This window comes from Wallemia mellicola, assembly GCF_000263375.1.
Source record: "Wallemia mellicola CBS 633.66 unplaced genomic scaffold WALSEscaffold_1, whole genome shotgun sequence".
NCBI classification, from domain to species: Eukaryota; Fungi; Basidiomycota; class Wallemiomycetes; order Wallemiales; family Wallemiaceae; genus Wallemia; species Wallemia mellicola.
The window spans coordinates 824969-840352 of record NW_006531958.1 but is presented as its reverse complement, the minus strand read 5'-3'; the positions used below and the strand labels follow the sequence as shown (position 1 = coordinate 840352).

At 40.3% G+C, this 15384-nt stretch overlaps 10 protein-coding genes across 10 annotated transcripts; 3 read left to right on the top strand and 7 right to left on the bottom strand.

Moving 5' to 3' along the window:
• The first annotated feature begins 28 nt into the window (after positions 1–28).
• Positions 29–4078, top strand: WALSEDRAFT_59187 (hypothetical protein). The gene is made up of 9 exons (XM_006956035.1): positions 29–1724; positions 1771–2113; positions 2157–2266; positions 2313–2462; positions 2510–2693; positions 2743–2937; positions 2990–3517; positions 3569–3772; positions 3820–4078. The coding sequence occupies exons 1-9, from the start codon at positions 106–108 to the stop codon at positions 3931–3933; spliced, it is 3447 nt and encodes a 1148-aa protein (XP_006956097.1). The 5' UTR covers positions 29–105; the 3' UTR covers positions 3934–4078.
• WALSEDRAFT_30970 (ribosomal protein S8) lies at positions 4066–4940 on the bottom strand. Its single transcript, XM_006956034.1, has 2 exons — positions 4651–4940; positions 4066–4361 (listed from the first exon to the last, which is right to left on the bottom strand). The coding sequence occupies exons 1-2, from the start codon at positions 4781–4783 to the stop codon at positions 4102–4104; spliced, it is 393 nt and encodes a 130-aa protein (XP_006956096.1). The 5' UTR covers positions 4784–4940; the 3' UTR covers positions 4066–4101.
• Positions 4941–5059: 119 nt separating this feature from the next.
• Positions 5060–5677, top strand: WALSEDRAFT_26951 (ribosomal protein 51 of the small subunit; the record flags this gene model as incomplete). The annotated part of the gene is made up of 3 exons (XM_006956033.1): positions 5060–5062; positions 5208–5519; positions 5567–5677. The coding sequence occupies 3 exons, from the start codon at positions 5060–5062 to the stop codon at positions 5675–5677; spliced, it is 426 nt and encodes a 141-aa protein (XP_006956095.1).
• On the bottom strand, positions 5207–6246 carry WALSEDRAFT_67106 (hypothetical protein; the record flags this gene model as incomplete). Its single annotated transcript, XM_006956032.1, has 3 exons — positions 5207–5516; positions 5565–6018; positions 6064–6246. 2 exons carry the CDS (start codon positions 6244–6246, stop codon positions 5770–5772), a joined length of 432 nt encoding a protein of 143 aa, XP_006956094.1. The 3' UTR covers positions 5207–5516; positions 5565–5769.
• Positions 6247–6425: 179 nt separating this feature from the next.
• WALSEDRAFT_11184 (WD40 repeat-like protein) lies at positions 6426–7229 on the bottom strand (the record flags this gene model as incomplete). Its single annotated transcript, XM_006955580.1, has 1 exon — positions 6426–7229. A coding segment is annotated over one exon (804 nt), but the record flags the coding sequence as incomplete, so codon positions are not given.
• A 600-nt stretch (positions 7230–7829) lies between these two features.
• On the bottom strand, positions 7830–9024 carry WALSEDRAFT_59186 (hypothetical protein). The gene is made up of 2 exons (XM_006956031.1): positions 8747–9024; positions 7830–8702 (listed from the first exon to the last, which is right to left on the bottom strand). The coding sequence occupies exon 2, from the start codon at positions 8631–8633 to the stop codon at positions 7911–7913; it is 723 nt and encodes a 240-aa protein (XP_006956093.1). The 5' UTR covers positions 8634–8702; positions 8747–9024; the 3' UTR covers positions 7830–7910.
• A 2108-nt stretch (positions 9025–11132) lies between these two features.
• WALSEDRAFT_59185 (profilin) lies at positions 11133–11765 on the bottom strand. Its single transcript, XM_006956030.1, has 4 exons — positions 11727–11765; positions 11582–11679; positions 11396–11533; positions 11133–11347 (listed from the first exon to the last, which is right to left on the bottom strand). The coding sequence occupies exons 1-4, from the start codon at positions 11737–11739 to the stop codon at positions 11216–11218; spliced, it is 381 nt and encodes a 126-aa protein (XP_006956092.1). The 5' UTR covers positions 11740–11765; the 3' UTR covers positions 11133–11215.
• Positions 11766–11773: 8 nt separating this feature from the next.
• Positions 11774–14772, bottom strand: WALSEDRAFT_34938 (hypothetical protein). Its single transcript, XM_006956029.1, has 5 exons — positions 12959–14772; positions 12852–12912; positions 12540–12807; positions 12063–12497; positions 11774–12020 (listed from the first exon to the last, which is right to left on the bottom strand). The coding sequence occupies exons 3-5, from the start codon at positions 12630–12632 to the stop codon at positions 11784–11786; spliced, it is 765 nt and encodes a 254-aa protein (XP_006956091.1). The 5' UTR covers positions 12633–12807; positions 12852–12912; positions 12959–14772; the 3' UTR covers positions 11774–11783.
• WALSEDRAFT_30965 (PLC-like phosphodiesterase) lies at positions 12661–15348 on the bottom strand. Its single transcript, XM_006956028.1, has 7 exons — positions 15103–15348; positions 15047–15058; positions 14815–14994; positions 12959–14771; positions 12852–12912; positions 12762–12807; positions 12661–12716 (listed from the first exon to the last, which is right to left on the bottom strand). The coding sequence occupies exons 1-4, from the start codon at positions 15326–15328 to the stop codon at positions 14113–14115; spliced, it is 1077 nt and encodes a 358-aa protein (XP_006956090.1). The 5' UTR covers positions 15329–15348; the 3' UTR covers positions 12661–12716; positions 12762–12807; positions 12852–12912; positions 12959–14112.
• WALSEDRAFT_13521 (P-loop containing nucleoside triphosphate hydrolase protein) lies at positions 13392–13910 on the top strand (the record flags this gene model as incomplete). Its single annotated transcript, XM_006955589.1, has 1 exon — positions 13392–13910. A coding segment is annotated over one exon (519 nt), but the record flags the coding sequence as incomplete, so codon positions are not given.
• Positions 15349–15384: the final 36 nt, after the last annotated feature.

Genomic DNA, 15384 nt, shown 5'->3' with positions numbered 1-15384 from the left:
TTGTGAGAGATGACAGTGATACAATCATTATTCGTATCGGTATCACCTTCTATATACGGCGTCATAGCCTTATCTCATAGAATTCCCTCTTGAACTCATACGACGATGGAGGAGGACCATCCGTTGCCATCTGCTGTAGCCAACCTTAGAGAGAACAACACACGATCTGGATCAGGGAGATCTAACAGATCCGTCACATTTTCAATACAAGATGATGATATTAATGAGAACGCGGTTGTAGATACAGAGAGCGAGGATGAGAGAGATGGTGATGATAGTGACAGTGGCCACAATCGACGAAGATCCTCGCGTTTAGACGATACTTGTATAGGAAACCCCGAGAAAGTGAACGCAGATTTAGAAACACAAGCGAAGGATGAGAGCAACGAGGAAACACCTCCAGCGAAACAATCTCCATGGCAGAGATTCCTTGAAATGAAGTATGTTCGTTGGATGCACGTGAATCATTCCTGGCATCACTTCAGACCTATCATTCGAGCGAGTTTGGCTGCATGGCTGGGTCTTCTGTTATTCCTCATACAGCCAGTTTTGGAAAGAATGGGCCAAGCGGCGTTTTATATCCTTGTTTGTGGTTTTCTTGCTTCTCCACGAGACGCTATCGTGCCTGATATAGAGAGGCAGATAATCAATTTGGTGTTCGTTTGTTCCGCCTGGGCTTGGGCTGTTATTGGTCTCGCAATTGGTTTCGCTGGTAGAGATGATGCACTCAGCGAAGCAACAATGGCAGAAATAATGGATGAAGCGAACGCTCTAAATGTACCTAATGTAGCCACTTACATTCAACAACAAACTTTTGAGGGACGCTTCATACAAACGTCGACGTCCATCGCCGCAGCGATTTTCCTAGCATCAGGCTGTGGCTTTTTCCTTTACTTGAAGTCGATTCTTTCACCACCAAGATACGGAGTTGCTTGTGTCTTCTCTGCAATCTGCTTGATTGTTAGTCTCACTCAAGGACATCTGACATATTCGCCGAATTACCTCATAGGCTCGTATTTCGCTTTGCCATTAGCATTACAATCCGCAATTAATATCCTCTGCTCGATTTTTGTTCTACCAGTGACAGTAAACCACCAATTTCTGATAGGTTTGCAGGCTGTCCTCCAGCCACTCCAGAAATTCGTACAAGCGGAGACTGACATGTTAGGTATACCGGTCACATCCGAGGATTGGATAGAGCGTGTTAAATACCTCAAGCAGCTCAACTCACAGTCTGTTCAGGCTATGATAGCGGTACGGACGAAAGACGCATACATTTTCCGCGAATATAGCTTTGGATTGCTGAGAGGTAGAGACTGCCACGAGATGTTGGAACTCATTAGAGTTGTACACCTGCGTAGTGGTGGTTTCCTCACTTTCTGCGAAGCCCTTTTGGTTGCATTCCACAACAGACACATATTACAAGAAGCGGTGACGATAGCGGATCCATCGGAAATGCCTCATGCTACAGCTTCATTGTATGGTAATTCAAGAAACCCTTCACCTTATTCGTCCCAGCCAGGCACCCCAAGGAGTTCGGTGGCTTTGTCAAGACACGACACTGGTGATTCGCGTGACAATGATAGCCACCATTCGGGTTTACATATCTTTGGTTCACATAGTATTGGAACACTCACGGAAATGCTCACAAAAAAGAAACATGTTGCCCCAATTGGTGTGTTTGAATCACAAAGGTATATGGCTCTAGAGCAACAGTTGAAATTGTGAGTGATGGGTTTGCTTTATTTTATCATCTCACGTGCATCACAGTACCGATCAGGAATTCGTTAGAGCACACTTCAAAATCGTCAACGCTGAATCAAAGGAGTTGAACGAGATTACAGCGGCGACTATAGCACATATACATACCCAAATTGACAGAATTGATAAGGTTAGATTGGGATCGTGGATATTTAGACGCAAGGATGCCCCAAGTGAAGGAGATGCCATTGTTCAAAACATGGAGGTCTGCGATAATCTCAGAAGAGCGATTGATAAGTTCAAAAACGAGGATAGATTGGCTGTATTGAAGAATTACGAGAAATTCTTCGATGGTTCTCAGCCCAAAAAGAAGATTCCTTATAGGGCGTTATTCTGGTCATTCAGCTATCAGGTAGGTGGAAGAAAATGGAAATACTTTAGCTAACACATTCCAGTATCATCTGCTTTCTTTCTGTAGTGCGCTTTTAGAAGTCGTAGAAAAGATCTCCAACTTGGAAGCCAAACGAAAGAAACCACGGTTGTGGATACCAGAAGTTCATCTTTTGTAAGCCCCCTGAGAGTATGAAAACACTTCACTAAGTTCTCCATAGTGGTTGGTTCACATCTGGCGCACACAAGCATAGCGAAGAAGAGGAAGAAGACGATGATGATCCTGATCATATGTCAGGCGTGTTGGATATCTTCCCTCAGTCGAGAGATCCTGACGTCCTTGAACCTTCTAATATTTTTGAGCGATTTGGGTGAGTATAAGGTTAGCATAAAGAAACTTCTAACGGTACCGTCCTAGTTTGGTATTATGGAAGATATGGATGTTTTTTACGTCGACTGGGTCTCTTTTTGCACTCAAGACTGCTGTATTAGTTGGTCTGGTCACATTACCCTCCTTTTTAAAACAATCTACCAGCTGGTACTACTACGATAGAGGATTATGGGTTGCTATTATGGCGATCATGACACATAGTCAGCATAGAGTATGATTCACGATATCATTAATATGAAAATCGCTAACATAAAGCTCAGGGTGATACGCTCTTCAACTGGTTCACGCGGTTGGTTTACTCTGTGGTTGGTATATTTGGAGGTCTTTTGATATGGTCAATTGCTGCCCAGAAGGGTACAGGAAATGCTTATGCAGTTGGAGCAACCTGTGCCGTGGCCTTCCCGATTATGTTTTACATAGTTATGTATTTCCCTGGTACGAGCGTCGGTATGATGGTACGTGATGGATTTATTTCAAGTATAGCCTCCATTAATACCTCATTAATAGGTCTTGATGACATCAGTCGCCATGGTACTCGGATACAGCTGGCAAGACTCACACAATCCCAATCTAGTCAACGTCGGCTGGGGATGGGAACTCTCTTGGCGACGCTTGTTGCTTGTCTTGATAGGTGTTACTTCTGCCTTCGTTTTTGCATATGTTCCGCCAGTATCCAGCGCAAAGAGACATCAGCGGTTGATTTACTCCCGCACGATTACGACTATAGCCAATAGCTGGTGTGCAATCGTCGGCTATGCTCTCAATAGTCATCATAGGGAGATCGATGAAGAGGCAATCACCAAAACGCTCCTTTCCGTTAAATCCAAATTGCGAAAGAGTAAAGCAAGGCAGGATTTCGCCGCTTTCGAATTCAGTTTACGTGGTAAATGGCCACGAAAGAGATATGAAGCTTTACTCAACGTTCAACTCGACCTTGTTGAGCTACTTTCACAGTTTTTGACAGTGGCTAAACAACTTGATCCGCTCTGGACGAAAGGTGTTATGAATAGGAGTAGATTCAATGATCATAGATTTGTGAGTTTTTATAGTTTACGGACATCACAAGCTCATTTAGACTTCTACTAGATTGGAGACGTTCTGGCATGCTTTGAAATGTGCGCTACTAGTATCAAGACGGGTATGCCATTGCCTCAAATAACACCTTGTCCATTGGTCGGTATACGCCATTCAGCTAAACTTGGACTTAGCTTGAGTGCAAATGATGAGGATGTACCAGAAGGATTACCATTGCATATAGACTTTAACGTCCTCAAAAGTGAAGAGTATTGGGTGCGTTGATATACTTACCACTTTATTGCATTATCTAACAAACCCAGCTATACTGTGTTGCTTACTCGCTCTCACAATCTATATTAATTAGAGTAGACAGGATGATGCTCTATACAAAATCACTAGTTGGTGAACAGTTCCACATTAACTTGGAAGTATAATAGAATTCGTTGCATTGTTAGCACAGACGGGAAGTCAAAATGATTAGTATTATAAGAAAAAGATACTCTATACTCTACTAAATCTTAATAAATGATTCAACACACTCTCAAACAACTTCACATGTAATTTTATCCAATGTTAATGGTTTATGCATAAGTTACATTAATCTAGTAAACGTAACCGAGAATCTTACCACCAGTGTGCTTACGTCTGGCCTCCTCGTGATCGACGATGCCGGATGAGGTGGTGAGGATGATCTTACCGAATGAACGGGCTGGAAGGAGCATAGCAACCCAGTTTTCAATTTGTGAAAGTTGGACGTTGAATCTTGGTGAGATGACACCACACTTGTTCAAACGACCGTTGAGTTGAACGACAACCTTTCCTGAACGGTGATCATCGACCTCTTCAAAGTCACCAATGTAGCCTAAATAGCGTGTTAGTTTGGTTACTTTAAATCTTTTGGTGGTCAAATGATCCTCAAGAAAAACCTCCTGATGAAAATTTGAGAATGTTGACAAAATACCAAATCTGTCATAGCAGGAAAAGCTACGGCAGAAGTATGACAGACTGACATTACTGTATCGACGTCTTAAAGAATGAGGGTGGGTGTGTGAGCCACGACATCAAACAGTTATAACGTCGAATCGAATCGATCGATGTTCAGAGGAGGGATTCGAGTAGATGATATGACCACCAAATACGCTGTTACTCACCATGCTTTTGCATGACAGAAAGGAACTTTACGACGACCTTTGATGAAGGACGAACGAGGACTTGACGCTTTCCGCGACGCTCAGCGTTGACGATTGAGTTGAGGGCATCGTTGAGGACAGAAACGCGGACCATTTTGTCTGAAAAGAAGTCAGTCAAACCCGACGAGGTACACAGAGGTGTTCTGTCGGGTCATCTACGTGGGATGTCTGCGTATATAAGATACGATGTACAAGCCAGTATCACGACAAAACTTTCTCATTTATTTTTACTAACCTTGCTTTTAGCGTCGTAGCGGGCGTTGAAGGCTTCAGTTTTTTTGAATTGAAATCGCCTCTCACAAAATTTAAAAAATGAGCGAAGCCCTCGTCGAAACGAAGAAAATTACCAGCTTCCCTTGAGTTCACCAAGATGGTTAGTAAAAAATAATAGAGGGGTGTATAGAATTAGACCGTAGACTCGAGCTTGTTCTTCTAGAAGCTATATAGAGGATAGCGTCTCCCGTTTGCGCTCGCTATCACATCCCTCCTAATCAAGAAGACATCTAACAACCCACCAGGGTCGCGTCCGTACAAAGACAGTCAAGCGCGCTTCTCGCGTTCTCATTGAGAAGTACTACCCAAGACTTACGCTTGACTTCCACACCAACAAGAGGATCGCAGACAATGTTGCTGTCATCCCTTCAAAGAGACTCCGTAACAAGATCGCTGGTTTCACCACTCACTTGATGAAGAGAATCCAAAAGGGTCCTGTCCGCGGTATCTCATTCAAGCTCCAAGAGGAAGAGCGTGAGCGTAAGGATCAATACGTTCCAGACGTCTCTGCACTCGACACAACTGAGAACCCACTCGAAGTTGACCCAGACACCAAGGTAGATTTTTTGACTCCATCTAAAAAATTTCCTCTCACACCACACAGGACCTCATCAAGTCACTCGGCTTTGACTCACTCCCAGTCAACGTCGCAGCTGTTTCAGCTTACCAAGGTCCAGAGCGTCGTCAACGTCGTGCCGTTCCAGGTGCTGCTTAAAGCAATTTTTCCCGCTTTACCCAGCATGGTTTTCGAATGTAACAAAGCAATATATGTACGCATGACCGACAGAACAATCAACATTTTGGTATTCAATTTTTTATTGACGGTGGTAATGTCAAATCTTCTGGTATCTTATTAGCCATAGCTAATTTAGTGAATGGTGACTCTGGCGTTGATAGCGACACTAGTACATCAGCCACTATCGTTTCATCTGTTTGAAATGGGTTACTTGGCGTGCTAGTTGATGGACTATTAATGTCACCACTTGACGACCTCCTTGATGACTCCTCTGACTTTAGCAACCTCAGCTCATCTTGAAGCTTGTGTATATATTCCACCTAAGCTGATTTTAGTGAGACTCCTCAGAGAACAGCTCCTCCCACCGTCTGATCCAGCACCTGCAACTTGAAATCCGACGGCTTAGCCTTCATATCATCCTTACTCACGAGCTCCCTTAGCTGATCAAACCTCTTGTTTACTTTAATGCGTCGATTTCTTTCTATTTCCGAGTGTTGCTGTTTACGTTTGAGATCCTTCTCTTTCTTACTTGTTAATGTTTTTGTCATTTATGGTAGTTTATTCACAACTGTCGTGTGATCAGTTCTGAATCTTTATATTACACACGTTCGTAGTAGCATGTCTGAGTGACGATGATTGTGACGATATCAACAAACTATTGGGTATGCATAAATCTTTTACAAAGTTAAAAATACTAAGCAAATAGATCTGCGTGTGGGATATCTACAGAGAAATCTACTATCATTATCCGCTTATCATGTGAAGCAGTAACGATTCTTCTTGAATCGAAATCGAGATCGAATATGAGTGATTCATGTTGATCAAATTTACGAGCATATTGAACGTCACCGTTTATTTCATTAAGGTTCCAGACTTTCACGCATCTATCATAACTTCCACTAACTACGATACGTCGTGAACTATCAATTTGTAGTGATCTCACAAGGCCTTGATGACCTGCGAGGCTACAAAGTAGTTGACCATCTGTTGTTGACAATTGTATTGTATTATCGGATGAACCTGATGCGATGATCTCATTGTCGATGTCTATACAAGCTATACCCCTCGAATGAGTTTTTTCAATTTTACGTGAAAGTACACCTTTATCAAGATTCCAGATGTTAATTACTTTATCACCACCTGCACTTGCAAGAACGTTAGATTTGGTTATTGATAGACTATTTACTGATGCCTCATGAGCGTTATCAATTCTATAGAGTAATTTGAGAGATTTACGTGAGTATACGCAAATTGAAGAGTCTTTTGAACATGATGCAATATAGTTATTGTTGAAATCCGCATCTAAAACACCAGCGGTGTGATTTTCGAGTACTTTTACGACTTTCGCTTTACCGAGTTGTCTACCAGTACCAAAATTCCAGATGAGTAATCTACCATCTGATCCTGCTGATACACCAAACGTTGATTGAAATTTCACACTAATCACCGAACCGTTGTGTGCATCCGGGATCGTGTTCAAGAGGGCGCGAGTTTTTACATCCCAAATACGTATTGATTTGTCGCGTGAACCCTAATAATTGTTTCGTTAGAATACATAATCTCAATGATGCACACCACCCACAGAGATAATCTTCTCATTGTCAAACGCCACAGTGTAGACACTATCCGTGTGACCATCTAAGAAGTGCATCTCAGGAGTACCTTTGCCAAACCACCTATTTTCAAGCTCTAATCGCGCCTTAAAGAGTTCCAACCAGTCGAGTGAGTCATCATCGTCATCATTCTTTTGTGATGTCAATTGAGTGAATCTAGTTGATATCGCATTAGAGAATGCTTGTCTATTGAAACTATTAGACCGTGAAATGCATGGTGATAAACTTGGAGGTGTGTATAATGGTGTTGGTGGCGGTGTATTCTTAACTTCAGAGGAGAGTTTCCAGCCGAATTGAGCAAATAAATGCTTATATACGAGATTATCAGTTGCTAAAGCATACCAGGATTTACTAACTAGCTGGCAATTGTGTATTTCCAGTAAATTCAAGTGAACTAGTATATAAATTGACAGCTCTAATGGCAGCTTTGAAAGTAAATCAACCTTTTCTTTATTGTCATTATCAGTCCCAGTATAGGATAACTTTATATGAGTCAAACAGTCAAGTAAATTCATATGCCGATGATGATGAAAGTAGTGATGTATTTGTACAAGGATGTAATGTGCGTCTATATACATGAAATTAGAATAAAAATTGGACTATATGATATTGTATTTCTTTGAGTGTAGATTGTTTGTAGCTTGGTTGATAAGGTTGTGCTGCATCGTCGGCGTCTGTATCGGCGTCTGGCTAGCCGATGAGCAAGTAGTAGCCGGTGACAATGCAGGAGTGTTATCGTTTGAGTAATTCAATTTGTTAAGTCTAGTTGATAATACGACAGGTGAAGAAGGCAATGAAGGTGACTCAACAGTCTTCAGTCGCCATAAATTGAACATCTTTGTAAATTTGACTATTTCTTGATATTCTACTCTAACGTCACAACTAAGATAACCAAACAACTCCCTCTCCACTGCGTTTACTTCTCTCTGCGAGAAAATTTCTTGGGAGGCAATGTACCAACTTTGGTTGGTGAAACTATCATCGTTGAACATCTTATTGGTAATCATGATAGCAGCGAGCCATAATCTATGACCAGATGAGCCTTTAGCATTTGGATACCTGCTCTTGAGGCGTTGAAGAAGAATCATTGAAGACAACGCCACTGAAACGTCTAATCTAGTTCTATAGAGCGCATAATGTATAAAGTCCGCTAATGGAATAATTGACTTGTTTACTGGACAGTCAAATAGACTGATAACGTAGTTTGCCATGTCTCTAGCTAATACCTTTCCAGCTTGATATCTTTCCTTTGTTGAGCCTGATACGGCAGCGAGAGAGCCGTAAGAAGTTGAACAATACGTTTGCAGTTCTTGTGATACCATTTGTTTGTGTATAAGTTTAAATTCTTTCTGTTGGGGTGGGATGCAATCTAAATCAGACAATAGACTGAGCTGATATATGTTAGATGAATCTAGATGTAGTATTAGATACTTACTTTATTGTTGTCTTAGAGTGTACACTTTAAAGTAATAATTCAACAAGATATTGTTGACTCGGCCACCTTAAATCAGATTGTTCCAGACCTGGTCGATGGATGGGCAATCCTGACATTTCGATTATGGCGGCAAAGGGTGCATAAAACGCCAAAGTGGAGGTCTATAATATATATATATTATTCCCCTTCTAAAATATCCCTTCCCTGCCTCTCTAACCACTCTAGACGGACGTAAAAAAGTTTTTCGGTCTCGGTAAATGTGGGGGTCGCACATGCTAGAAAATGCGTGATTTCTGACTAATATCCTTACGAAGTAAAATTATTATAAATCTTAACAATCAGTCTACAAACGTCGGTGATAAATGAATACCTCCGACTATCCAAGCTATCTTTTGGCCGCCATGGAGTGGCTATCAGTCACGCCATAAAATTTATCTAATTTATGTGTATATTTACATTAATTTCAGTCTATTCACACGCTCATATGACGATATTAACTAAAACTAAACTACGCAATGTGTCGTGCCAAATCGGCCAACTCAAGAGATCGGCACCGAGGCTCTAGTAAGAGCGTTAGTATAGGAGAATTGGTGGAATTTGTACAAATAATATATCAACTAAATATACAAATTCTTAATATATTGATCATTATTATTCATTCCATACTGCGTGTGCGTGCATTGCGTTCGCCTTTCAAGTTCGAGAACTCGGATCCTAAAGGCTATTCGTCTTGCCGGCTGAAATCAGCTGAGACCGCCGACAATCTGATCCACGCAACCACACACGTCTTGCGTACTCGGGTAATTGTATAATTGTAAAAGTAATTTGTAGCCAAAATCATCCGAATACAAGATAAGCTCTCAAGCAACCATTAATCAATGTCACTAACGTGGGATTCACATAATTTCCAATAAACCTTGACATCTTCATTTTGTCCATTACGTCTCGCATCACCTTCTAGCCATTGTATGACATCAGTAGAAACTTTATAATGATGTACACGTCTTACCTCCTGTTTCGTATCCTAAATATTATCCTAGTCTGTATGTTGTTTATTCAGTCTGACTACTTCACATACGCATTTCCTAAAACTTTTTCTTTACAGATCTGTAAATGTTACGTTGCATATATTTGTGTGAAAGCACAACAGAACAACAGCAATTCCAAACACGATACTCTCCATTGTTGGGCAGATGTAGTCTTATAATAGTGACATAATAAATCTACAGTAGTAATAAATTTAAAATAATATTAAATATTACCGGAAGTATCTGAAGTGTTTTATTTTATGGTGAAACTTTTAACCCAAACATAATGAACAAAATGAATATTATTAGCATAAGTGCCTCGTGCTAGCACGTAAAGTTAGGATATCTTACCTACAAAGCTTCCATTTAGAAAACAATTGATCAGCGTTGTGAGAAAGTAAGTACTAAATGAGGAACAACATCACCCGTCCTTGATTTAATTATCACTACAGCTTTCTATTACCTTTTCAATAGTAAGTTATATACAAATTTTCAAAATATCCAATGTCATCACATACAACTGCTTATAAACCAAGCTATTGAAGTTCTTAAGTTGAGACTCGGTATATCCTACGCACTTGTTCTCTTTGACACTCGGTTCAGCTTCTCCCATTACATAGATGTTCTGATAAAATAACAATACTTAAAAAGGAAAAATCTCATTGTTCCCTTTGTAAAACATGTCTACTACATGATCTTTTAAATTAATAAGAACTATAGTCTGTAAAGATAACTTTTACAGCTCGATAGTCATACCTATACGTTCGAGGTAATTTATTAATAATCCTATCATGTAGACATCAACACACTTGGTATACTTTAGTTATCACTTAGTCATACCTGGAATTATTTTTCTTTCTCTTATATGTCTACATGTTCTAAGTTTCATCCATCTATGGCTTTAGATTCAGTTAAGTTTTAATGATTATTAGCATTTTCTTTGTTATAATAATCTAGCTTAATCTGTTATGCTATTATAATTTTTTATACCATAATTTGGATTGGGAAATGAACGCATTGATTAGTAATTTATGCTAAAAGTATATGTCAAACGTTACTGTATGTCAAAACGAAGTTACATTTGCACACGTTCTACACGAGGATACGCATATAAGGCACATTTCTTGCGTATTAATTCTCTGATACATATCACAGACACAATTATTTATCCATGCTATCACCGGGAAAGTTGAAAATCCACGGCTGTTATGCATGTAGAAACATCATAACGATTGATGTGTTGTATATATTGTTCTAATTCTATTAATATTACACATACTACCGTACTTTACATTGTATCCATAAAAGTTCAGATACTGTATATTCCACTTATTTTGTCGGCGTCAGCCGAATAATAGAATGTAATAGGGGAATTACATAGTAGATACAGATCTTTTAAAAATTCTCTATTCATTCAGTTCATACAAATTCAAAACCTAGTTTAGTAGCCTACGGATCGCAAGTAATCAGCGAGCCCTTCGACAACCACTGTGGCTTCTCCTGGGAGTACAGGTGCTTCATATTCAGTGATAAGAATTGCTTGATTTGTTTTTACGATGACGCAGCCATTTCCCTGCGCATACGACATCAATAATCACACAGCTATGATATCAAAACTTACACCCTTCTTTCCGTATACGTGTGCATCGTCTGCTTGGAGGGTGAGGAATTTCTGTCCAGCGAGTCTGATTCCAGAAGCTTGAGTTGCCTCTGAGTTGGCGAATGAGCCTAAGATAGCTGTTTGCTCATCTTGAGCGAGCTGTACAGTTATAAGGGAATCAATTAATGCTTTAGTTTATACACTCACTTGATAACCATGTGAAATCGCCCAAATACCACCTTGTACACCCATGATAGCACCCCTTGCTATTTTACCAGTACCAATCAAGCTTGAATCGACGTATGCTAGGTATATATTAGATATGAGTCTCTCAAAATATAGATTCGCTAACTTTGCCAGGACATTCTATATTCTTATTAGTGATGATAGTACAATTTCAAGCAAAACGTCAAACTCTATCAATTGAGAGAATTTTAGATTTACAAACAGAGCAACTAGTGTAGCTCTTTATTAGATTAATCAGACAGCTGTAGTCGTACTTGTGTCCGCAGCTGGGTGAGTAAGCAACCGTAATGTTCTTATTCGCACATACGACGCAGCTCTCGACGCCGTCACCTAGGGGTATATCAGCAGTTTGACGTGACTGTAAAGTGCTTCTAGATGTTATAATGCTATGTAGAAATTCCTGTTCCATATTAGTAAAGTCTGATGAGATGATTATACATACCGTCATAACGCTCCAGACTAGTTGCCGCTGAGTGAATTCCAGATTTACATTCGTAGTACCACCACCGCTGACATTCAGACTAAGCGCACGTTCGGTTAGATTTGCAAAATTCCCTCCGCTGATAAAGCTGATGTGATTACCGATGTTTGCGATATCATAGAGAGTTTCTAGACGGTCAACTATCCGTACTACTTGTTTCTTTAGATGGTGCCTATGTAGACTCCTCCATTCTTGCGTTTCTATGGTAGACTTCAGCTTCTTATGTCCAAAGGGGATGAGTATCCTTGATATAAGATAAAGAATACTCTTGGTAGTAGATAAATTGGTATATTTTAATAATTGCAAGCCCATACCATAAATTGATTGAAATATATTGAGATATTTCCACATATAAACACCCTTTATCGCTGCTATTATCTCATCTCTAGTGCTAATCTACTGCTGTGAGATAATAAGAAGCTATAGAGAAATACCTACCCCTAAAAGAGATAAAGCATCTATTATTGGTTGAGTGATCCTCCTAACCACCTCGTCATCTAATTCTAAGCCATCCAAGCGTTGCACTCTCATCAGTGTTCTCCTTAAAGAGCGGCATCGATGAAGCTCGGTCCGTTAGCAGAAGCTAGCGCTAGATTGAGGATAGATGGAAAAAGAGTGAGCATTCTAGTATCTATATACTTCCATATTAATTCGTTATAGCGTCATACTTCCTTTGTAGATTTCCTTATAGTGGATGTAAAAGCTGGTAGGATCGTTGAATTCGATGAAGTATGACTTATAATTATAAAGGAGCTGGCGGTAATGGTGCAGTGGCTTTCACAAAGTTACCCACCGGTTTGGGTCCACCGACGTGTGTTTCTCAGCATAGAGTGAAATATTAACTAAGATATCCTCAGCGGTGGAGCAGGTGGTTTAGGCGGAAATGTTTACTTCCAGATGAATAAAAAGTTAAACAGTTTGCATGCAACAGCTCGTAAGATTCGAGCAATCAGTGGTGGTTCAGGCAGTGGAGATAAAAGAGTAGGAAAACGAGGCGAGGATACAGTAATAGAAATACCACCGGGTACTATAATCAAGGAACTCTGGAGAGCACCCCCGGAAGCCGTATCAGAGGCTCAACAAGGAGCAGATGAGGAGGACATTGACGAAATGCGCAGAGAACGCGCATGGATTCATTACCCAGGTATGGAAGAGGCTAACAAAGAGCACGCACTCTTTCAAGAAGTCGATAAAGCACTTAAAAAGTCAGAGAAAAGCCAAGTCAGACACTTCAACAAACTTGATAGACAATCGATAGAAATAGACGTTGGTGATATAGAGGGGAAACATTTAATAGCGACTGGTGGACAAGGTGGCGTTCCGAACACTGCTTTCGTCACAAATCAATTTCGTACACCTAAGTTCGCTCGGCGGGGTGAGCCTGGTGAGCATCTCAAACTAAGTCTGGAATTGAAATTGCTCGCAGATGTCGGTCTAGTTGGCTTGCCGAATGCAGGTAAAAGTTCTGTTTTAGCCGCTCTTACTAGTTCCAAGACTAAGATAGCAAACTATGCATTCACGACGCTTAAACCGGAAGTTGGCGTCGTCAATACTGACAGCCTTGAGCCACGCTTTACAATACTTGACAACCCTGGATTGATAGCTGATGCAGCGCAGAATAAAGGTCTTGGACATACATTCTTACGCGCAGTGGAACGTGCTCTTGTGCTAGTTTACGTCGTTGACTTCTCGAAAGATGAGCACTTGGATGACCTCGACACGCTCATTAAAGAGCTCAACGAGTATAAGGATGGATTAGCCCAATGTGGTACTGTTATAGTTGCTAACAAGGCCGATCTCATGGGTGGGAATGCTCAAGAGAATGAGATCGCGAGAGACCGTCTTAGGGCCTTCCAACAGCATGTAGATCATCTAAAAGAACAAAGGGTACTTCAATCTTCGACTACACTCATACCATTATCAGCTAAACACAACGCAAATCTAAAAGCATTAAATGAAATCCTAGTTGAAAAAGTACAAAAGGAGAAGGAAACTATCTAAATTATTATGTCTATACTAATTGATTATGTTTTGCGAGACATGTCATAACCTTGTCTTCGTCGAACTTCTTAGCAGTCTTGATTTTGTTAAGGTCTGCCCATCTAACAGTTTCATGTGGGAAATCAGTGATAACACCATCAACACCCCATTTATAATGTTCGTCAACGACGTTAAGAGTGTCAACAGTCCATGGCTTGACTTGCATACCTTTATCATGTGCAAGGTTTACAACCTCTTGTGTTACGAATGGTTTGTATTTATCCGTGCCGAGGGTTTTACCACTAGTTGATTCAATTTCAGCTGGTGAGAGTATATCAGCATCGATGTCATTTGCTGCCAATACACCGGCTACAGCAGGAGAGACATCTCCGTAATCCTCGATCTTCAATCCACCAAACCAATCGGTATTTTTGATTGCAGTAGTATCATCGTATAATGCACTAGTAACGAGTTCTGGTCTGATTTCCTTTGAATACTTGAGTGAACGCCAATCGAATGATTGAAGGGTAGTTCTGTCCATCACATCATATTTGTCAATTGATTCTATGAGTAAATCGACAAATATCTTTGGATCACGAGTTGAGTTTGTGACTGCTGGGTTTACCTTTGTCTCAATATCAAAGTTTATCTCGCCATCGGTATCAAAGCAGTTGACAAATTCGAAGAATTCTAATTTACTTTAGCAAAATACTAGCGACAGCATTATACTTACCATCTAAAGTTGCTAGTTTTGTTCCAGGGTATATTTCTTGTACAGGGTAGTCATCCTGACGAAGACTACCACAATCGAGCTTCTTAACCTGCGCAAGTGTGAGGTTTGCGACATGCTTATCGTTGTATGGAAAGACTGGATCATCTGGTGTGACTGGGTTGGTGTCTTTGCATTTGCTAGCTGTATTTGTCTTAGATAAATAATTATGTAAAACAATGATAGATAAACTAACGTAAGAATGCCTCTGAATTTTAATTAGGTAAATTTCCATAGTAGAGAATCACTCACCATCATGCCATACAACGGCAACACCGTCTTTGGTTACACCGAAATCTAATTCAAGGGTATTTGCACCACTTACAGCACCATATGCGAAACTTGGTAGAGTGTTTTCAACGGTACTTCCTCTTCCACCCCTATGTGCTTGTATGTCGAATGGCTTATCATTATCTCTTGGAATAGGATTAGCTGTTGCTTGGTATACCAACAAAGAGAGTAGAAGTGTATTGAACATTTTTCAAGGCTTTTCTAATTTTTGGTCTTTTAGTGCGATATGAAACCTCAATTTAA